Source organism: Penicillium rubens, assembly GCF_028828025.1.
Source record: "Penicillium rubens strain IBT 27055 chromosome Unknown utg000001l_segment0_segment0, whole genome shotgun sequence".
Classification (NCBI taxonomy): Eukaryota; Fungi; Ascomycota; class Eurotiomycetes; order Eurotiales; family Aspergillaceae; genus Penicillium; species Penicillium rubens.
The window spans coordinates 4,341,923-4,363,344 of NW_026890599.1; the positions used below are offsets into that span (position 1 = coordinate 4,341,923).

Consider the following 21,422-nt stretch of genomic DNA (forward strand, 5'->3'; position numbering starts at 1 on the left):
AAATATGAGACGCTGGTAAGTCAGGGGGCAATTGGGCCATGACAGTCAGTGGAAGTTATCTGTAATATTAAGTGGTAGGCTGCATATCTAGGCTAGTCTAGGGCTTTTGCATTGTAACACACACAGTTTCATTCTGAACAAGACAAACGGACGGAGAAAGAAAGCCCAAGGAGCAGGTTAAATAAGAGGCCCAACCACCCCTGGGAAGGAATAAAGTAAAAGGAGAAATGAATGGAAAGTGAAGGATATGGAACTGAATTTTGAGGAAAGGGATGTTAGCAGCCAGACAAAGTACTGAGGATCTGAACTTACAGGCGTAGGTGCGTGAACCTCAGCACTATCCTATTGGTGGTAAGGTCTGTTTACTAGGGTCGGGCCTTGACTTGGATGGAAAGAAGAAGCATCGAAGTCATGAACGGATGGCGTTCCACTTGTTTCTCTGTCTGATCCCACGACGAGGGCTGGGAATAGATCTCTGACAGTCTTGTCAGACGCCATAATGTTCAATTTCAAGAAAGACGACGAGAATAGAATTAATTCGGTAACAAATGGTTTGCTTTATACGAGTAGGCGACATAATCATCCATGTGATACGAGGTAATCAAGGCGATTGAATGAGGTACGCGATGCACACCACAAGTACTATCTAGGAGTATAGATAGAATGCTGGAAGTTAAGTACTTCCAACATTACAAAGCTATAGAGCTACCGGCTATGGAGTTACCCCCTTCAGTGTTGTGGTGTATATATATTCCCATAGTATTATCAATCCGGCATCGGACGTCGAGGGACTAGAGTTTGCTGGGGATTTCTAAGCTATAATAGGTTAGGACTATATTAATATACCTAGGTAACTAAGCCGTAAATATGAAAAAAGAAAAGGAAAAGGAGAAAAAAAAAAGCGTCGTTCATAGAAGATCACCAAATAGCCCCAGTCCCCCCCCTAAAAAGGCACAGACCGATGAGCGGAGGCAAAATGAGACCCGGATGATGCGGGGATGTGCCTTTATCGATTAGCTTCCCTTTTTCTCCTCACATGGCCATTTTCCAACCCTGGACATTCCTCTGACTGTTATATTTTGCATATCTTTGCATATATCTCTTGGTTCGCAATCTCTTCATATTTTCTCATTTCTCTAGACCATGCCCTGATCCGCTGTCACGGTAATGGACGACTCGACCCCGACGCCCACTCAGCAAAAACGTCCTCGCGTGGCCGAAGAAAACCGCAAGCGAGCTGTCCGAGCGTATGCTATCGCCCTAGTGTATCAAATAAATCGCATCCTCTAACATAGTCCTTTCCGCGCAGGTGCGATGGTTGTCGCCGGGTGAAAGAGAAATGCGAAGGAGGTGTGCCGTGTCGAAGATGTCTGCGATACCGCCGCCAGTGCAATTTTACTCACATTGACCCCAATGAGAAGACCCGGTCGACCTCAGTCTCGTATGTTGACCGCATAAACCATATTTTTATTATAAAATAGTCTGCTAACGGCGCAACACCTGTATTAGACTTTTGGACAGAGCAGCCGCCCAGAGTCGAAATGACATCGCCGAGGCAGAACGGGTGCGCCTGATGGAGCGTCTCCTGTCGCATTATGTACCCAACATCACTTTCGATATTCAGTCTCTGCGCCAAGCTGCAGAGGATCTGAAGACCAAACACCGCGATTCTGAGTCGGATGCGATCTCCACCCGGGGAGACCCAAATGAACTGGAGGATCTTGCCATTGACGAGGAGGATTTTACAATCAAGGCCATGCCCGATAACACTACCCGTATGTTGACCTCCGAAGACCGTATATGGGAATTCCTTGATTGACGGTTTTTGTCAGAATATTCCGGTGAATTTTCATACCTGAATTTCACAATGAAGATCCGGAAGAAGATCGATGAGTGGATGAAGACTGCAGCCCCCGAGGTAGGTTCCCGTGAATTGTCGGTGTGCGAAGCCACTCATGCTAAACCCGAGCCTGCAGGCCACTTCCGAAGTTGAGCCTTTTGAAGAACGATGGCGAAGTACACAACTCCAGTCGGCATCACCCCAGGTATCTGCCTCAATTACATGTCTACCGCCGCGCTATGTCGCCGATTTTCTTGTCCAAATCTTCTTCAAGTACGCACAGACCAATAACTTTTACATTGAGGAAGACTATTTACTCGAAAAATTGGGCGTCTGCTACACTGACCCTGACAGTCTGTCATTTGACGATGCAGGCGCAGTGTGCTGCATTCTTATGGTCCTGGCCGTGGGAACTCAATTCGCACATATGGAATCATCCACACCTGTGAATTGCTTGCCCTCGGGTTCTACAGCAAATCAGGATCACCACTTTTCAGAGGATGAGGTCGGACTCACATTCTACCAATTTGCCTCGAGGCTCTTACCAGACATCATTGCCACTGCTTCCGTTCGAAGTGTGCAGGCCTGTCTACTCATTGGGACCTATTTGCTTCCATTGGATACTTCAGGGTTATGTTATACATACTTTGGCCTGGCACTCAAGTTGGCCATTCAAAATGGGATGCATCGGAGGTATCACGGCGAAGGCCTGTCTCCACGCATGATCGAGGTGCGGAATCGGGTTTTCTGGACAGCTTTTACTATCGAAAAGCGTATAAGCATTCTCCACGGCAGACCATCGTCGTTGTCGGACCCCGACGTTGATGGTCCTCTGCCGGTCGATTTCCCTGGATTGATGCCCGTCAATCAAATCTCAAACCATAAAAACATGGTAACACTCATTACGTTGACTTTGAAGCTTGGGGAGGTTTCAAATGAAATCACCTCATTGCGAAAATACCGCAAAGATCAACAGCAGGACTGTCTTGAACGATTACTGAGTTGCCGGAAAAACCTTGTTGATTGGTGGTCGACTCTGCCAGAGGAAGTTACCTGCCGTGATCTGAATCCCGCAGGGCCGCTTTTCAGGTCTAATGTCCATCTCAAGCTAGACTACTGTCTAACTCGAGTCTTCATTGGACGTCCTTTCCTTTTCAGTAATATCAAAGGCATCCACCCAACCGCTTCTCAAGGTCCGCCGTACAAGGGGTCTTCCGGTCTGTCCGGTCTGTCAAAGAATCGTGCGACTCTTGTCACTGATTGCGTGGAAGCGGCTCTGGAAATCATCGATTTATGCCGCTTGCTCCGTGATGAGACCGGTCTCGCGCGAGCCTCGTTTACTGAATTTAGTTCATGCCGTGCAGCTTTGCTAGTCATTCTGGCCCAGGGCCTGACCAAACGAACTGAAAGACTTGGCGCTGCTCTCGAACAGGGAATTTCCCTAATCAAGATCATGTCTATGGGTGTGGGGTCGGCTCGTTCAGCCGTTAGTGTCATAGAGGCGCTCGAACGTGCCATTCGCCGCCTCGAAGCATGGAGCGAGACACAACCGGATATGAGCAGCGGAGGTGCCGTCGAATCCGCGTATGACCGGTTCAAAAACTGGGAAATGCTTTGGAAAGCAGGGCCTATCTCGCCGTCCACGCTCGCGTGGCAATCACAGGAAAATTATGCTTCAAGTGAGCCAAATGTTCCACAAAGCGTACCCTCTCAGACCTCCACTATGGCAGGTCCTTCTACTCTTCTTCATGGCATGGCCCTGACACCTCCTTCTGCGGCAATGATTGGAGTGGGTGGTGCTGTTCCAACACCTGCTGCACCTGATCAAGGCATTCCAGAGGGCGAAGAAGTTCCACTCCCCGATACTTTCTCCATTTCCCAGCAGTCCCTCTCACATATGCCACACTTTGGTTTCGATCATTTCGTTTCCAATTTCCCACAAGAATTGGGCGAGTTCACTGCTATCCCTTGCTTCGAGCCAGATTCTCAGGCTCAACCTAATGGGTTACCTGGTTCTGAAATGAAGCCGCCAGGTGGCAGCTCTGACCCCCCTCACTGGCTGAACTTCATGAGGGATTCGTGATTGATCTTCTCCAAGTTCTTAAGCAGCGACTCATCTATACGACATGTTTGGGTTGGGTCTTTATAACTTTGATATTCTTTTTTTTTTGGTATACCATCTTGCGACTGTTTTTTCACTGCTCTTTACTGCGCCTGGGTGGTGGAACTCTCGGAAATTGTATACAGCTTATTCCCAATATAACAATCTATTATCACAATCAATCCGTTACTTTGTCTGAGTTGAATGACTTTCAGGTTGTGTGCACATAGGGGGATCTTAACATCTGCTCGTCTGCTTGTGATGATATTTCGAATATTGATTGATAAATATACATAGTGCCCATAGACTTAATCGAATGTAACCTTCTTTCCTGAGAAAGCAGCTGTCGTCTGCTCCTTGGCCTTCCGCTTTGCCTCCCAAGAGGGGTGCAATGGGCCCTCATCCTTAGGCGGACCTTTAGGCTTACCGGGCCGCTCCCCAGAGTGAGGACCAGTAGAGCCAGGGCCATCTCTGTTTTGAGGCCGTGCAGATCCACCACCAAAGCCACCACGCCTGCCCCCTCTGCCTCCTCTCCCACCCCTCACACCGTCAGTTGCACCGCGCTTCGTATCCCATCCATTATCTCTGCCACCATACTTCGCAGCCATCTGCTCCTTCTTAACGTGGTTTGCACTAGCTCCGAACTTCTTCTCCCACAAAGCCCGACGCGCCTGCTGACCCATGCGGTTCTTGCGAACAGGCTTCGCACCAGAATCCTCCTCATCAGTGGCTTCCTCCGAGCCAGACCAGTAACCACCGTGCATTAGAGACGGCAGGAACGTCGTACTATTCACTGCTGCAGCAGAGCCCTTGGCTGCCTTTGCTTTCTTGGGTGGCGGGGAGTCCGCGGCGGAGAAGGAGGGTGAGGGGGAACGGGAGATAGAATCGGAGATATGGTCTGCGGCGGGGTCTTCCTCGTCGCCGGATTCCGAATCAGCTTCGGAGTCTGAGCCCGGTCCAAGTCGCGAGTCGAATTGTGAAAGGTCTTCGTCTCCGGATTCGCCAGAGTCGGAGATGTCCATGTCGTTCGTGGAGCGGGAGACCTGCTCGCCGCGCCTGGGTTTTGTCGTCGCTGTCGCTGATTCAGACTCGGATCCGCTGTTGTCCTTTCCTGAATCCTTCGTTGGCGCATCCTTCTTGTCATCATCTTTTTTCGCCTTGCTAGCCGGCGCCTCGTCGACTCTCAGTAATTTCCGAATGCCGGCCATGATGCCGGGTATTTCCTTCTGTACAGGAGTCGATTTGAATAGCCGTGCCAGGATATTGGCTTCGGCTGTACTTTTTGGTCCATCCTGCGAGACTTTCTTCACTGCCTGGAACTCCCCGAACGTCCGTGTTTCTGCGATCCGCTTCGTCCTGATAAGTTGCTTGAATAGGTATCGCTCCGCTGTGACATGGTAATCGAGACCCTGAGAGAGAATGTATTAGTGATGGAGTTCTTGCGTGAGGGCTCTCTTCTAAGCCATCTGGATGTCTAGAGTAACAATAGCTACATACTTTCAAAGTCTCGATTTCTTCCTTTAGTCGCGCCAACGCCTTATCGTCTTTTTGCGCCTTCGCTGTCTTCTCTCGCCGGCTGAGCTTTTGTCGCTCAAAGCCACGCGATGTCTTGAGACCTCGCATTATCATTAATACACCGTTCTCGAACATTTGCGTCAACCGGGTGCCGTGAATGGACATTTTGCGGGTGTCGCTGCTCCGCGGGGGGCCGCTGACTTCGTCGAGCTTGCGTTTAGGCATTTGTTCGGTGGTGTGGGTGTATGGAGATGCGCTATTTTGAAGTAGGCAACTCAAAGAGTATATGGCTTGTCGGGGAAAAGAAGGAGGGCGATTTCGAGGGTCGTGTTGATCGTCGGATGTTGGTGTAGCTTAATTTTTTTTTTCTTGGGCGGATCCCGGCGCCAAGACACACGCTTGCAATGGCCATTGTAAACTATCGACTTGATAACTATCACAGGTATCTATGTCTCTCTGTAGATTGTGAAACAAAAACAGGCAAATAAATATATAGACATCTATTACTGGCAATCGGGGGCTAACTTATGACTAGACTCGGACAAGTTAACTGCTACGAGCGTTACATTGCTAGACATATGGCTTGGACAAAAAAAGACCATCGATTAACACTGACGGATATGTACATACAAACATGGCAAAGGAAACGATACGCATACAGACCCTTTCTATTTCTTTTCTTCCTGCTTCTCCTCCGGCTTGGGGGTCGGAAGCTTGAACTATAGTCGAACAGGTTAGCACATTATCTTTCAGCAACGAATAGGAACTTGACTTACGGATTCAGGAGTGCGGTTCTGACCCGCACCCACAGGCTCCCAGGCAGTAGAGCCGCTCTCAAAGTTACGGAAGGCCTGGGTGAGCTCGAGGGGCTCAATAACGATGCGCTTCTTCTCCTCGTCGTAGCGCAGCTCGGTATAACCAGTCAAGGGGAAGTCCTTGCGCAGTGGGTGGCCATCGAAGCCGTAATCGGTCATGATACGGCGCAGATCAGGGTGGCCGGAGAAGAACACACCGAACATGTCGTAAACCTCACGCTCGTACCACAAAGCACCCTCGAAGAGACCAGTCACACTAGGCACAGGGGTGGCCTCGTCCGCGTAGGTCTTGACACGAATACGGGAGTTGTGGCGAACACTGAGCAAGTTGTAGACGACCTCAAAGCGCTGGTCGCGGGTAGGGAAGTCGACGCCCGTGATATCGGAGATCTGGGTGAACTCGGCGGCAGTGTGGTTCTTGAGGAAGCTCATCACGGGAACGACACCGGCGGGAGCGGTGTACACAGTGAGCTCATCCTTCCAGACTGTGAACTGCTGGATATATTTGGGCAGACAGGACATAACGTACTGCCCATAGGCGTGAAGGCTATCGGCCATGGGCTGGTACTTGTCGGTAGGGTTGACCACGGGGGCGCGCAGAGGTCCCGAGGCTGGCAAAACACGGTTCGGTTAGCTCAATTGTGTTCTATCTATCAACTGGTCCATTCCACATACGCGGGCGCTGCGCCTGGCGCATGTTCTCAGGTTCCGGGCCCGGTGCTGTCGAGGCCTTGGGGGCACACTGAAGGGAGGCGGAGGAAAAGGTGCGGGCGGCCATGGACCTCGTGGCAGATGCCACAGAGCGTCCAGAACCCAGGCGCATCAAAGAGCGTGCGGAGGCCATTGTGTAGAGGGAGCAATGGCAGATGCAACTGGAGGGGGGACGGAGGCACGTAAGTCGGATTGTGAAGGTTTAGAGTGGTCGAGCACTTCTGGTCACGTGTTGACCATACACTAAGCCAAATCGGGTAATGCCAGCAAAATGAAGCCGCGCTTCACAATTTCCTTCCTTCTTCTCTCCGTTCATCCTCTTCTATCAATCATCTACACCTTTTCTTTTGCCCTCTCTTCTTTTCGCTCCTCCTCAAATAACTAATTGCCGTTTGTCTTTCTACACTTTACAGGGCAGCGTATTCTCTTTTATTTCCCCAGTTTCTCGTCCGATTTAATCAGGTGTCGGCGTTTGAGATCTCGTGTCCCTCTCCGGTTGTCACCATATTCCCCGCGATCATGTCCAGTCCTTCCTTGATCGACTCCGTCATCGACGATGATGACGAGTTCTGGTATGTCTTGAAACTCGTTCAAACCGCTTAATCTGTATACTGATCACCCCACAGCCCCCTGTGCATTGAAGAGTTCGATCTCTCCGATAAGAATTTCAAACCATGTCCTTGCGGATATCAGGTACGTTCGATCGATATCCTTTACGCGTCTCTGCCAGTATTTCCTTTACTATGGCAGAGACAGATGGCTCGTCTTTGTCTCCCTGTGCCAGATCTGACATGTGATCTTTATAGATTTGCCAATTCTGCTACAACAACATTAAAACGCAGAACGAAGAAGGACGATGCCCTAACTGTCGACGCGGATACGATGAAAGTACCATCCAGTACAAGATTCCTGACGTTGAAGAGTCAGTTAGCCCAAGCTTTGTGATATATTCGCCACATCCCGACTAACCCGCTGTGTTTAGGTTCAAGGCAGATCTGGCACTGAAGCACCGCAAGGCGGCTGCTGCGAAGAAGAAGGAAGCCGAAAAGCGGGAAATCGAGGCTTCCAGTCGGAAGAACCTGGCCGGTGTCCGTGTTGTCCAAAAGAACTTGGTCTACGTTATCGGCCTCAATCCTACGATCCGAGACGAAAATCAACTACTTCAAACGCTCCGTGGACGGGAATATTTCGGTCAATATGGCGAGATTGAGAAGATTGTAGTCAGCAAGGCTAAGCCCGGCGGCAACCCCAACCAGGGAATTGGTGTTTATGTGACTTTCTCGCGCAAAGCCGATGCTGCGATGTGCATAAACGCTGTGGACGGTTCCGGAAATGGCGATCGAGTGCTCAGGGCGCAATACGGAACAACGAAATATTGTTCGTCCTTCCTTCGCAATGAACAGTGCAATAATCGGAACTGCACTTTCTTGCACGAGACCGGGGAGGACAGCGACAGCTACAGCCGCCAGGACCTCTCATCTATGAACACGATTTCCACCCAACGCCATAATCTCCCACCTACCCCCTCTCACGTGAGGTCCGCTCAACCCATCGCCCATCCTATGCGCCGGCAACCGAGCAAGGACGACTCGATCAGTAGTCGCACCGGCATACCAGATGGTCCGGCTCTCCCCTCAACCGCCAGCTGGGCTAACAAAGACGCTGCTATTCACCGAACCAGAAGGGCTAGCCTGTCTGGTAGCCAAGCCTCCATCAACAGCCCACGGCCCGCAACCGTCAATGTTGCGACCCCAGCAGAAGAACCAAAGCGAGCAGAGAAGCCATCTCCGATTTCCCAGGAACCCCCACAATCCATTTCCCAAGTCGATTCCCAGTCTCCTGCCGCGCAACCACGTTCTCGCCGTGGGACTCAACCACCCAAGCTGCCATCACCATTTGACAGTTTGCTAAAGGATATCAACTCTCCGGATTTCAAGTTTTCTTTCAGCACGGACGACCTGAGTGCCGAAGAGGTCAAGTTAATCAAAGATTACCCATCTTTCATCGATCCATATGGTGGTGTCAAGCGCAGAGCAATGCGCGAGAAAGTCGAACAAGAGCGTCTCAACCGCGAGCAGGAGTTGCTCCAATCTGTTGCAGCGGAGGAGGAAAGCCGTGAAGCTGGCAGCCTGCAACTCGGTGGCGAGCCAGAGGAAGCAAACCCCCCACGCAGTCGCCAGACGCGGGAGTCTCACGGTGCTATCCAGCCGCCTTCGCAGCAGGACACTGCGGACAATTCAACTGTTGGATCTCCTGTCTCTGCGACTAGCCATCAATTTCAAGGCTTGAACCTCGCTGGACGAAGCTTAACTCCCTTGCAGCAACAACAGTTGATGCTACTCAAGTCCGCCGGTAATCAACAAGCTGGCTTGGCTGACCCTCTCAGCGCTGCCGCTCTAGACCAAGCCGCCCAAGTCCGGCAAGGCCTTGTGCACAATCAGATGGCACAGTTCAATGCGCTGCAGGCAGCACAGAACCGACAGTCTTCTCGATTCTCCTTCACCAACGAGGCCGGTTCTAAGAATATGCCTAATGCACGCATGTTGGGCCAAATGCAGTCTTCATCACCTAACCCTCTTTCTGCTCCAAGCCCTCAACATGGTCTTGCAGCAAGCGGTTTCTATGCCAGCGGTGTACAGGGTCCCCCGCCGGGACTAAAGACCGCCGGGACTCCTCCGATCAGTGGTGGCGGAATGTTCGCCCAGGGACATGGCTTCACCTCTGGGCTTGGAGGTAATGGAGGAAAGCAAGATCCAACTCCGGAGCTGATGCGCGAGCTACTCCGTGGACGAACTGGTACAAATGTTGGTGGTTTACAGGGCCAGGAGGCCGCTAAGCGTGAGTTTATGTTCCCTTTTCTTCAACAGCACAATACCCCGCCCCCCATGACTCCTGTCAATGGCCTTCTCAGCTCCTTCTATGGGCCCCAAGCGGGCGTAATGCCTGATTCTGGCGGCCCACAGAAGCAGAAGAAGAAGGGGAAGAAGCACAGACACGCTAACACTTCCTCCGGTGGAGGTGGTGTAGTAGATCTTGCGGACCCGAGCATTTTGCAGGCGAGGATGCATCAAGTCGGTGCGAATGCTACTGCTGGGCAAGCGTTGTACGGGAGTCAGGGTCAAGGTGGGTACAATCCCTCGATGGTGTATGGTGGTGGCATCAGTCGGTGGTGAATCCCCATGGTTTCCCTTTAACCTCTCGCTTATGCCCGTGATTTGATTTCCTTCATTTTCCTGCTCGCTTTTCCACTATGACCTCCCCTTGGTGGGCCTGCTTTATCCTGATGACATGATATCAATTCCCTTTCTTTTCACTCCATATGGAGGCATTGCATTTGTTGTTTCTGTTTTCTTCGCCGTCAGACTGACAGCTCTGATTTATGCGATGGCTGGTCGTTCACCTGGCGTACTAGGGTCTTTTCCCTGTCTCCTTCAATTGCTATCTATTTCCTGCATGTTGTCTCTGGCTCTTCCCAGGTGTCTTCGCATTTCATGGACATACCGGCGTGTGCTCCGGGCTCCCTTTGTATTCGGCGGCTGTGTATTCCCTTTCTACTGTTTCTTCATTTCTTTTTGCATCCGGACTTCCATTATACGATCTGCTGTGTCTTGAAGACCGCGGGTGTTCATTATGGATTAATGTACGTTAAGATCTCCCTACCCTGATACCACAAGCCGAAAAGGGTCTTATTCGAAATCAGTTTCCTCACAGCCGCCGTTTACATAGACGCCCTGTCCTGCGAAGTTCCTGGTCTGGGAGATGTCCATCATGTAATTATCTCGTGCTCATTTTTGTATTCTGCTTAGCCGTGCTGCGCTGCTTAATCGTCACCTTCGTCTCAGGCGGTTTCGATCTGATCTTTACGTCCTCATCTGCCCACTCACATCGCCACATTTTTGCTTTCTTGCACATTCGCTGACCCAATGCTCTAGTAGATGAGGACTTTCCGCCTCTTGGGGATCAATCCAAGGATCGACGACCCGTTGACAGCTTTGGGTTTTTGAAGTCTCAATTGCCTGGCGAGTCAGCTGCTCGTTCTGGGACTCCGACCTTGCCACCTGGACTGCCTTTACCTCATGCCCATCCCTCGTCTTCGGTCTTCCAGGAACGCAGTTCCTCTAAACCTTCGTCTCCTGCCCCAATGCTCCCACCCGGCTTGACGCCTAACATTTCGCGACTCAACAGCCCATCACAGAGCCGTATTGGCAGCCCCTCTCGTCTTTTGAGTCCTGAACTCACCGTGGGCGGGCCTTTGACATCAAGCCGCGTGAAGGACGCTTCTCAGATATCCTTTGGATCGCCCGTGCAAAAGTCCGCGAGCAAGGCTCGTAATCCACGCAAGAGCGAGTTCAACATTGGAGCTGATTTCAAAGATTCCCCTGCAAAGGCTGCTAACCAGCCGCAGCCGAGTTCTGCCACTACGAAAGGTAGCCCACTCGACTTCGCCGCCTCGCTACCCGCATCCACCAAGGCTGAGCATGTACCACCTCCTAGCTCTGTTTCCGCAGTCGGGTCGCGGCCCGACACGCCGCAAACCATAGCGTCTCGCCTATCTGACTCCCCTGCCCCTCGGCAGCCTCGTATTCTGCGTGTGGTAGAAACCCCTAAGACAGAAACACCTCCCATTGCCACCGCACCCTCCGTTCCCGCCTCTGTTGTCGGGGGTATCAAGTCCCGCTCTAGCAGACAGAGCATCTCGTCGACCAGCATCCCTGACACTCCTGCTGACATGGGGTGGGAAGCTGATTGCTATCCTTCCACCTCTGCTTCTCGTGCGAACTCCCCCCCTGCCTCCTCTCGTATCGGCTCCGCCCCTGTTCGCACTATGACCAAGAGTCAGGTCAAGAAGGAACGTAAGCAGAAGGCGAAGGAGGCCGAGGCTAAAAAGGTCGAAATTGCAGCTGTGAATGAGGAGCCTGTTCAAGCCCCTATTATGGGGCGAAAGCGCAAGACCAAGAAGGCCCCCACAGCCACTGTGAGCACCCCCGATACACCCGCTGCCATTGGTCCCGAGAAAGCAAGCCCTGTGAAACCAGCGAATGCTTCTCCTGTTAAAGCCGAACCCAAGGTGGATGCCACCACAAAGAAAACGAAGGCCAAGGAGACCAAGCCTGTCAGAGAGCCTACTCCTCCCCCTGTCGAAGAGCCTCCTGTCCAGAAGGAAACCCCCGTAGAGCCGTGGCGTTCGAACAATACAGTTGGGCAGTTGGTCAAGGATTCCGAGGCCCTTGGAAAGGCAATCAAAGATCTTTTCGTGGAGCGAACCAAGCCTCTTCATGAGTTGCTCGCTGAGATGCACAAGTCCGGCGAACTTGACCTCAACAAAAGTGCCCTCTTCAACCCTAGCAACCTCAGCCAGCGCACCGATATGAAATGCACTGCAGAGGACTACGATTATCTCCAGTGTCCCAATGAGTTGACCGAAGAAGATCGGAAAACTCTCCTTCGCGGAGAGCCCGTTCGAATTGGCGATTATTTCCTCAAGACTCGATGCCTCATCACGCCCCGTGGCTGTGTCCTGCGCCATCTCGAGCCAGAAGAGGAGGAGCGATACCTAGAGCTGGAGAAGAATATGGCCGGTATCTCCGACCCTTTCATGATTGGAGATGACGCGAGCAATCCCAGCGGAGGTCTGGAAGCACTCTTCGCGAACCCGGAAAAGTTCAACATCTGCTGGGTCGACGACATGCCCACTCGGCTGGGTGCCACGTCCCCCTCGTCTTCTCTTGAGGCAGCTGAATCTGTCATCCCACCTAACGTCCTCTCGGCCATGGAGGCAGACAGCTCCCGCAATCACGACTGGGCCGTTGCCAACTCGGCAGAATTCCTCAACACCACCCCTGCTGCCGTGCGTTCCTTCGCCGCAGTTACCGCGCAGCACATGCTGGGCAATCCGGGCATGGTCGGCACCAACCCAACCCTCGATGACGTTGCTGGCTTGACCAACGAGGAACTGAAGGAACTTTCTGGTCGTTCTCAGAAGGACCTCGAGCTCACTCGGAAGGAAATGGATTCGCTGGACAAAAAGTTCGCAGCTCTCCTTCGACGCAACAAGAAGCTTCAGCAGCAGGCATTGAACTTTGCTACTGGCTCCGATGTGTAATCGACTCTATCTCGGATCGGAGCTCTCAGTCCCCTTCGCAATTGGAGTCTTGGGCGGACTTGAAATTTTCTGTACGTGTACATATGGATTTGCATGATACCCAGGATGGTGGTATTTCATGGCGTACTAGCCCATTCTTTACGATTATTCTATCTTAGCCTGAATGAATCATTGTACCATATTTGTTACATCCGTCCACGCAGGTCCTAGTAATATGTAGGCCTATCCTCAATAGTACACTTGCATGCAATTGAGCATACATATTTTTATTCTTGAGCCTTAATGGTAAGTGAAGACCAAAATGTTCCCGGAGGTCCATGCTTACGATTCTTGGAATGGCATCCAAGCCTGCCTGCCAAAGTCACCTGAATCCGGAAACTGGAGAGCGTATTCACTAAACTCCATTTATCCCAAGTGAGAAACAGATCTGAATTTCGAGTTTCATCTAACATGGCAACAAGGGCATGTGCCAGGGCTGGATCTCTCCACTTCCACATTCCTCTACTCCGTACATTTCAATCAAGACCAGACATTTAATGGGGGCTCATTCCTCCGAAGGGATTCGGCATTTACTAATTCTTGGTATCACACAATTCCTACATGGGTATTGAGTATTGAAGTTCAAGGTGATGTGGCTGGTTTCTAGTATTCTAGGTCTCCTTCTACTTTCGGCCTGGTTACAATAGGATCGAGGCTAATATTAGGCTCTGCTGCCCCTATTCGATCCCTTTCTTCCAACAGGACAGTACTTGCGCGAGTATCTCGGCTGGCATGTATACCTAAAGCATGCATTACTCACTAGTATACCACTTCCCGTCATCTTGTTGGTCGTTTCTTCTTTCCTTGCGCTCATTTTACATCATTGGCTATCTTGGGTGCTACATTTATTCGGTTACTTACTCACAGTCAGCCTCACATATATCACAATGTTTCCATTACTTGTCATAGCAACCTTGCTTACCCTAGCCTCAACTGCAGCATCGACCGGCCTACTAATACCATTATACGCCTGGCCCGGTATAGATGCATGGAATACAATCTACGACTCAATCGCAGCCCATCCATCAATCCCATTCTACCTGATCATCAACCCATCCACGGGTCCCGGTACTACAGAATACCCAGAAGACGTCTTCATAACCGCCATCGACAAGCTAAACAACTATTCCAACACCAAGATACTGGGCTACACCTACACAAGACAAGGCACGCGGGCCAGCTCCGACGTTGAAAAGGACATCGAGACCTACGCCAACTGGGCCACATATGCAGGACAGAATATCAGTCTCTCCGGCATCTTCTTCGACGAGGCATCCAACGGCGCAGATCCGAGCAAGCTCGCTTACTTCCAGAACCTCACTCGGAAATCTAAGAGCAGCAGCTTGGGTACCGTCGTTTTCAATCCTGGCGTCAAGCTCGTGGCTGATGTTGCTGAGTGGTTCGCCGCTGCAGACTTTATTGTTGAGTATGAGAATACCTATGCTAACTGGGTGGCTCGGGCTCCTGATGAGCATTTCTCGACGTCTGATCATTATGGGAAGGATGCTGTTATCTTGAATCAGACGCCTGTGGATGCCGATGTTGATAATGTTGTTCGGCTTGCGAAGGATATGGGGCTCGGTGCTATTTATCTGGCTTCGGATGATAATTATATGAGCCTCGGTACTGTGCCTAAGGTTGCTGTTGCTGTTGCGCAAAGCCGGAGTGCTAGGCGCAGGGGGCACGGTCGGTAGTCGACTTGAGTATATAATATTTTTAGATGTTTTCTCATTTCTATGTTCCGACCTCGTGTGGTTGAGTGCTGCTAGGGCTTGTAAATTTTGTTCTTGGCTGAATATATAGGAGATTCCATAAACTAATGCAGTCGGAATCTTCAATAAGCATCATGACTGAACATCTGGACATCGCCGGGATCTATATGAATATAGCTCCCATATTATAATGCTCTAACGCCCCTAGGGTCGCATGTATAATTTTTGAAAGACAAGCCTTAATCCAGACCATTAATCCCATCTTTATACGGCCGGAGGTCATACTCATCAGGATAAGTCTCCAAGATGCGCTTGAGCTCCGCCATCTGCTCCCTCTGCTCCTCCGTAACCTCCTCATAAACATCCGTAAAGGCGTCCCTAAGCGAGGGCTTCTTCTCCTGCTCCGCCTCGCCAAACTCCTTCAGCACCGCCTTCCGCATCTCATCCCGCGTCTCCTTCTCCTGCTCCTCACTCCAAATCCCCTGATTCTCCAGCCATTTACGCAGCCGGATAATGGGATTATCACGACGTTTCCAGTCCTCGACTTCAACGCGGGCGCGGTACGCAAAGCTATCGTCGCTGGTACTGTGGTGCGAGACACGGTAGCTCATGGCTTCGATCAGCACAGGCCGTCCGCCATCACTTAGGGCGAGTCGGCGTGCCTCTTTCATCGCTTCGTTCACAGCGAAGACGTCATTGCCGTCTACGCGGATCGTGTCGATACCGTACCCAACGCCGCGGCTGGCGATTCCATCGCCCCGGTACTGCTCTAGCGTTGGCGTTGAGATTGCGTAGCCGTTGTTTCGGCATATAAAGACAACCGGGCAGGACCGTGTCGCGGCGATGTTTAGCGCGGCGTGGAAATCACCTTCACTGGCGGCTCCTTCGCCGAAGTAGCAGGCCACAATGCGTGGGTCCCGGTTTGGGTTTTGAAGGTCTTGGAGTTTCAGTGCGTAAGCTGCTCCGGCGGCTTGGGGAATTTGCGTGGCTAATGGGGATGAAATTGTGTGCTGTTTTGCGTGTGAGGTTAGGGAAATCGCAATGCTATAGCAAGGAGGTAGTGGCACTGACCGTGCGAGGATAGTTTTGCCCATAGTGGACCGGCATATTTCGACCACGGCCTGTGTCGTTGGCATTGGCGAAGAGCTGGCTCATGAAGTTTTTCAATGTAAATCCACGTTGCTGGAATACGCCGGCTTCGCGGTATTGTGCAAAGACCACATCATCTGGTGTCAATGCGGCCGCGGAGCCAACTGTGATACCTTCTTCGCCGGCGGAAACCTATAGGTAGCCAGTCAGATAAGCCACATTCTTCCTCTTCTCACTCTTGGTAAATTGGACATACCATGTAGAAACTTAAGCGACCCTGCCGTTGTGCCTCAAACATGACCACGTCCATAACGCTTACTGCACGCCAACAGTCAGACAGATACTTGATGTCCCATCAAGTCTGGAGTAACTAACCAGACAGCATATTTTTGTACCACGTCAGGACCTCCTCATTTGTGACATTGGGTGCTGGTCTCGTCTTGTCGATCTGGTAACCATCTGAATCCATCACACGGTAGGTAGGGATAGCGGGCAGATCCGAGGCTTTGAGGAAGGCCATCTCCGATGTGAACTTGCTGTTCACAGCACCCGGGAATCGAACACTAAAGGTATAACATCTGGTCAGTGTCTCTTTCCCCCCAGAAGAAATTGTTGAAGCAATCACCTGTCTGACCCCGGCCGCTGCGAGATGGAGCTACTCCACCTCCGTGCGGGGACGATGCGCGCTGTGGTTACGGGCTGGCTGCGAAGCCCATTCCGAGACAGGAGCTTTAGAGACATTCTGGTCTCTCTCGTTATTAACATTGTAGTTTTAATGGTTTTCAATGGGAGAAGAGGGATTCCAAGGTCTTTGAATGTTAAATCTGGGGAGTGCGGAGGGCGGTTGGCGTCGGCATTTTAACGTCACTCCGCGGCCAACCGAGTATTCGGTTGCGGGGAAATAAACTAAAGAGTGAACAACATTGCAACAATCTCAATTGTATTCTTTGCATCCTGATTAATTCTCTAGAATGAGGCCTCAAATATCACACGCCTCAAATATCACACACCTCAGACGTATCCCTGGCGGCGTAGTTCAAATCCCGCGCGTATCACATCCTGCATGGCGACAGGGATGCGGAGATCGTCAATACACTCCTCTTCCACCCATCGATACTCAAAAAACTCGCTGCGGGGGATCACGACTATCTCGGTAGATTCCTCGTGGATCACAAAGTTAAGTTTCGTCATGGGCTGGTCTTCAGATCCCCACGACAATGGTTCCACCTGATAGATGTTGTAGCAGCCCTGTAGTCCAAGACCTGTCTGCTCGAAGATGATCCGTCTCATGGCACTGTCGATGGTCTCATCAGTGTCTCGAACTGGACCCGTTGGAGTATTCCACCATCCAGTCGTGTACGAGCCCGTGGCGCGCTTCAGAAGTAGGACGGTGTAGCGCCCGTTCTGTTGGTACCGGAAGATTGCTGCACCGATGCGCCACTGTTGATCCCGGGGTAAGTCTGAGATTCGGGTGTGGTCTGGGGCTGCCATAGTTGGATGACCAAGTTGATTCGAGAAGACGGAGATGGAGTTGATTGGTGGAGAGTTGAAGTCACACCAAGGGCAGTATAAATACCTATGTTTGCTATTTCGTTTGCTACTCGTTTGCTATTTCACTTCTATACGGTCTCATTGTTTATTCTCTGACTTATATGAGGTTGAAGCCTGCAAGAACAGTTCGTATAACATGGGTCATGGGAAGAAAGCTCAACAAAACCCAAATAAAACGTGAAATTCATAAAAATGGTATCTGAGAAGACATCTGAACAGACTACATACTAACGACTGTGTGAAAGGACCATTGAGAATATATCAAAAGACGCCATAAGTATCTATGAAGGGTTCCTGGAAAACAAGGCCGTCGTCGGATATGATGACATCGGTGCCTGCGTCGGCTCCACTAATGGATACGATGACATCGTTGAACTGGCTTTCTTTATATATCTTCGATCTCTGATTTCTGTTTTCGATCTGTGCAATTGAATAATGAACGAAGCCGATCACATCCGTCAGGTATTAAATACCGATATCCGAACCCCCATCCCCCAGGCGGTCGTGACTAGGATCACATCCCTGCCACCATTTATCCCCATACAAGGTGTCTCCAACTTTCGCGATCTGAGCCATGATGGCAATCAGGTACGCCCAGGATTCATATATAGGTCAGGAACTTTGTCCGACATCTATGGTACCGGGAAATCCGTCATTGCGACCCAATTGGGCGTCACCACAATCTTCGACCTCCGGAATGAAGGGGAGCGGCAAAAAGCTCCTTCGCCTTCTATCACAGGAGTCAAAACGATATGGCTACCATACGGAGCTCGACCAGCCACTTTAAATCTTGGCGATTTCACGGGCGCAGATAAGGGCGCCGCAGGGTTCGTCAAGATGTACTTGGGGATCCTCGAAGCGGCTACCCCATCTTTCATGGAGATATTCAAGCATATCAGAGATAAACCACATGATCCGTTCATCGTCCATTGCTCAGGTAAATTCCACCGGTATCACCGTGCTCTCATGCTTATTTTGCGTAGTCGCGTGCAGAAACTCCCTTCATAATCGACGGATGCTGATCATAAGTTCCATCCACAGCCGGTAAAGACCGCACAGGTGTATTTTCAGCTCTGGTCCTCCTCTTGATCGACCGACCCCATGACGAGATTGTTAATGATTACATCCTCACTCGAGTCGGATTGGAAAGCGCCCGGGAGAACCTCATGGAGGCATTCGCTGTAAATCTGGGAGCTGGTGGAGTTGACATCAACCAGCTGAGCCCCGAAGCGCTGGGTATGCTCGAACTGTGTGGTGTTCGCGCCACTTCGATGGCAGCATTTCTGGTAGCATTCGAGAACTCTTGGAAGAATGGCGTTGAGGGCTATCTCATTGATGGACTTGGATTCTCAGAGAGTGATGTATCGGTGATGCGCAGGAACCTGACACAGCGGGCCACCTTCAGATAATTATACAAATATAAACAATCATGTAGAGAGTACACATTGTTGTACTAGTTATGTTTAGACTCGACCAAGTCTTAAGGTTCTCCGGACATGTCTTCATTGCTGCCTCACAAATATGTCTTCAAGAAAATAGATAGGAAAATATCCGTGGTTACGTACATATCCTCTGCACAATTTTGAGACTTTCTGTCTGCTATATCAAAAGAGTCTCGGTATGCATTCCCTCCCGTGCGCAGAACGTATACGTAATATCCAACCTGGTCGCAGACTGCTGACTGACGACATGTACCCAAGACAAATCCTCGATCCTCTGGCACACAGCGATTTGTTCCATGCTCTGTATCATTTGCCCACCCCATGACCCTCCCTCTTCAATCTCAATTACCCGCTCAACCACCCTGGCAGCAGAGATGCTATCCCAAACCGCCTCCCGTATCGGTTGCCGTCGCAGGATACTCAAGACCTCGCGTCGGACTATGGGATGCCGGCATTTGACCCCAAATTATGTAAAGCAAGGGAACAATTCCAGTCTCCGGCGTAAAAGTCGGCTCTAACCTCGAATACCGCTCACGCGCCGCCGCTATGTCGCCCGCCAAGGCTACGCACTGCTGGAACTGGGGTAGGAAGTCATCGTAGTCCATTTCTCTGCCAGGTCCGCAACTACTGAGGAGAGTGCATGCGATAGTATGTTGTAGGCGCAGCAGTGATTCAAGCGAGTAAGCTTCAGAGTCTGTCTCATAGGATCCGCCTTTTTGTAGTGTGTTGTTGAAGAGGCTCGACCACGTTTCCATCTGCCCGAGAACGATATCCTTAAGCGACAAAAGTGACGGCCGCATCTTAACGGACATTTGCTGCTCCGTATTGCGCAGTCTCATTACCCGAGCGACGAGGGTCTGGAGGTGGTCGGCGGCTTGGTCGAGAGACCGAAAGCTACTGTCGGAGGGTGGAAGCTGGGACATAAATGTCTCTCGGGTGCCGACTGGAGCCCAATCGACTAGAAATGTTACGGCCTGCATGTCGAGGCGGTGGATCTGCCTTGTGACCTGGCAGATAAGCGTGCGAAACCCTGAGGGTTCGGAATCGCCATAAGTACTGTCGTTGTTTACTATAGCCTTGTCGAGATTGCACGAAAGCTCTACACCTCCGCGCAGATGCTTCACTGCTTGTACGTAATTGCCTGCCAGATGATCAAAGCAGGTGAAGAGATAGCAGACCAAAAGCGTGACGGCCGTTATTTCGGTGTTGTCACCACTTCTCTGGTTCAAAAGAAAGTGAATTGCCCGATTATAGTGAAGCAACGGAGCCGCATCCGGTGGCCAGTCTTTCGAAGATTGCGGTTGATGTATATGGTCGCTAGAATCGCGATACATGTAGTTTCGGTGGATCAAGGCCAGTGCAATGGCGGCATGCCGCACTGATGGCACTGTTTGGGAGAAGAATATGAGAGCTCTACGCCATGATTCACAGGGGCGATATACACTCAAATGCTTGATCGAGATATACTCAAAAAAACACATTGCCTCGCCCTGGGCTGACCCGGTCACTGGTAAGATCATAAAGGGTCCGAGGTTCTGCAAATTGAGGCCATCGTACTTCGAGTACCACTTTTTGGGATGATACGCACTGATGGTGGTACAAGGGTGGTAACTGTTGCAGCTCTCTTCTATATCGGCCGTTTTGTTGTGATAATGACTTGATTCAATCTCGGTCTTGTCGGTCTTGAAATCGAGGGTCATTTCACTATAGCCGTCACAGGTGCGACCCGTAGACTGGCATTTCAAGCATGAAGGTAGAGATAGATCGCATTTTACTCGTCTTATCCTGAAAGGTGCACCGAGGTTGAGTGTCATTCTTCTGGATCTTTGAACACAATCGATTGCTTTGTAGAACGGTGTCTAGACTCACTTGCAAGTCTTACAGCCTAGCCTTGATTTTGGAGCGAACTTGCGAGGTTTTCTTCTCCAAGCTTGGTTGGCCATCTTCGTGTTCTTCTTCATATCGTCCATCGCTTTGATGTTAGCTGGCCAGACTTGCTTTGCGTTGTTTTAAGCAGTGGACACTCCCTGGGCCGCTGCCAATATAATTTCAGGAGGATCTTCTATTCGTCTGTTCGTATGCCAGCAGGTCATCTCCCACGTCCTTTGCGGTGGACACTTGAATGAGGAAAGACGTACGGTACAACAAAGAGGGTGAGAGATCAATCGAATAGCCCAAGGATAAACCAGGTAGGTATTGATTGGCCAGTTCGTACAAGCGAGTATCAAGAAAGGGGAGTCCCAAGGTTCTCGATGGAGAAGGACCGAATAGGGTGAAGATAAGCCAATGATAAATCCTGAGACTACATATTTTAATAAATTTTGATTGGCTAGTTTGTACAGGTGGGGTGCCAAGAAGGTAGAGCCACCAATTACGGTGAGGTGTGATGGCTGCCAAGGTAGACTCTCTGTATACATGCAGTGCATCCGGAAGGCTAGTCTTAACCTCACATGAGGTTTGGTAGAGAAAGTAAAGCACCTAGGTAACCTTGGAAGAATTTAATC

General features: G+C 50.8%; 9 protein-coding genes across 9 annotated transcripts; 4 read left to right on the forward strand and 5 right to left on the reverse strand.

The window, feature by feature from the left end:
- Positions 1-1,167: 1,167 nt before the first annotated feature.
- On the forward strand, positions 1,168-3,923 carry N7525_001680 (Zn(II)2Cys6 transcription factor; the record flags this gene model as incomplete). Its single annotated transcript, XM_002557667.1, has 5 exons — positions 1,168-1,247; positions 1,310-1,441; positions 1,510-1,775; positions 1,833-1,918; positions 1,977-3,923. The coding sequence occupies 5 exons, from the start codon at positions 1,168-1,170 to the stop codon at positions 3,921-3,923; spliced, it is 2,511 nt and encodes an 836-aa protein (XP_002557713.1).
- Positions 3,924-4,249: 326 nt separating this feature from the next.
- Positions 4,250-5,681, reverse strand: N7525_001681 (BUD22 family protein; the record flags this gene model as incomplete). The annotated part of the gene is made up of 2 exons (XM_002557666.2): positions 4,250-5,350; positions 5,439-5,681. 2 exons carry the CDS (start codon positions 5,679-5,681, stop codon positions 4,250-4,252), a joined length of 1,344 nt encoding a protein of 447 aa, XP_002557712.2.
- A 443-nt stretch (positions 5,682-6,124) lies between these two features.
- N7525_001682 (complex I 30 kDa subunit family protein) lies at positions 6,125-7,148 on the reverse strand (the record flags this gene model as incomplete). The annotated part of the gene is made up of 3 exons (XM_002557665.2): positions 6,947-7,148; positions 6,233-6,882; positions 6,125-6,175 (listed from the first exon to the last, which is right to left on the reverse strand). The coding sequence occupies exons 1-3, from the start codon at positions 7,113-7,115 to the stop codon at positions 6,125-6,127; spliced, it is 870 nt and encodes a 289-aa protein (XP_002557711.1). The 5' UTR covers positions 7,116-7,148.
- Positions 7,149-7,501: 353 nt separating this feature from the next.
- On the forward strand, positions 7,502-13,085 carry N7525_001683 (CCR4-NOT core ubiquitin-protein ligase subunit MOT2; the record flags this gene model as incomplete). Its single annotated transcript, XM_061212011.1, has 5 exons — positions 7,502-7,554; positions 7,609-7,675; positions 7,789-7,904; positions 7,965-10,144; positions 10,915-13,085. The coding sequence occupies 5 exons, from the start codon at positions 7,502-7,504 to the stop codon at positions 13,083-13,085; spliced, it is 4,587 nt and encodes a 1,528-aa protein (XP_061071237.1).
- Positions 13,086-14,011: 926 nt separating this feature from the next.
- On the forward strand, positions 14,012-14,818 carry N7525_001684 (spherulation-specific family 4 protein; the record flags this gene model as incomplete). The annotated part of the gene is made up of 1 exon (XM_002557663.1): positions 14,012-14,818. One exon carries the CDS (start codon positions 14,012-14,014, stop codon positions 14,816-14,818), a length of 807 nt encoding a protein of 268 aa, XP_002557709.1.
- Positions 14,819-15,075: 257 nt separating this feature from the next.
- N7525_001685 (thiamine pyrophosphate-dependent dehydrogenase E1 component subunit alpha) lies at positions 15,076-16,690 on the reverse strand (the record flags this gene model as incomplete). The annotated part of the gene is made up of 5 exons (XM_002557662.2): positions 15,076-15,846; positions 15,908-16,117; positions 16,182-16,243; positions 16,301-16,488; positions 16,551-16,690. The coding sequence occupies 5 exons, from the start codon at positions 16,688-16,690 to the stop codon at positions 15,076-15,078; spliced, it is 1,371 nt and encodes a 456-aa protein (XP_002557708.2).
- A 246-nt stretch (positions 16,691-16,936) lies between these two features.
- On the reverse strand, positions 16,937-17,416 carry N7525_001686 (NUDIX hydrolase; the record flags this gene model as incomplete). Its single annotated transcript, XM_002557661.2, has 1 exon — positions 16,937-17,416. The coding sequence occupies one exon, from the start codon at positions 17,414-17,416 to the stop codon at positions 16,937-16,939; it is 480 nt and encodes a 159-aa protein (XP_002557707.2).
- A 495-nt stretch (positions 17,417-17,911) lies between these two features.
- Positions 17,912-18,885, forward strand: N7525_001687 (tyrosine-protein phosphatase; the record flags this gene model as incomplete). The annotated part of the gene is made up of 2 exons (XM_002557660.2): positions 17,912-18,413; positions 18,518-18,885. The coding sequence occupies 2 exons, from the start codon at positions 17,912-17,914 to the stop codon at positions 18,883-18,885; spliced, it is 870 nt and encodes a 289-aa protein (XP_002557706.1).
- Positions 18,886-19,295: 410 nt separating this feature from the next.
- N7525_001688 (uncharacterized protein) lies at positions 19,296-20,618 on the reverse strand (the record flags this gene model as incomplete). The annotated part of the gene is made up of 1 exon (XM_061212012.1): positions 19,296-20,618. One exon carries the CDS (start codon positions 20,616-20,618, stop codon positions 19,296-19,298), a length of 1,323 nt encoding a protein of 440 aa, XP_061071238.1.
- Between the last annotated feature and the right edge of the window lie 804 nt (positions 20,619-21,422).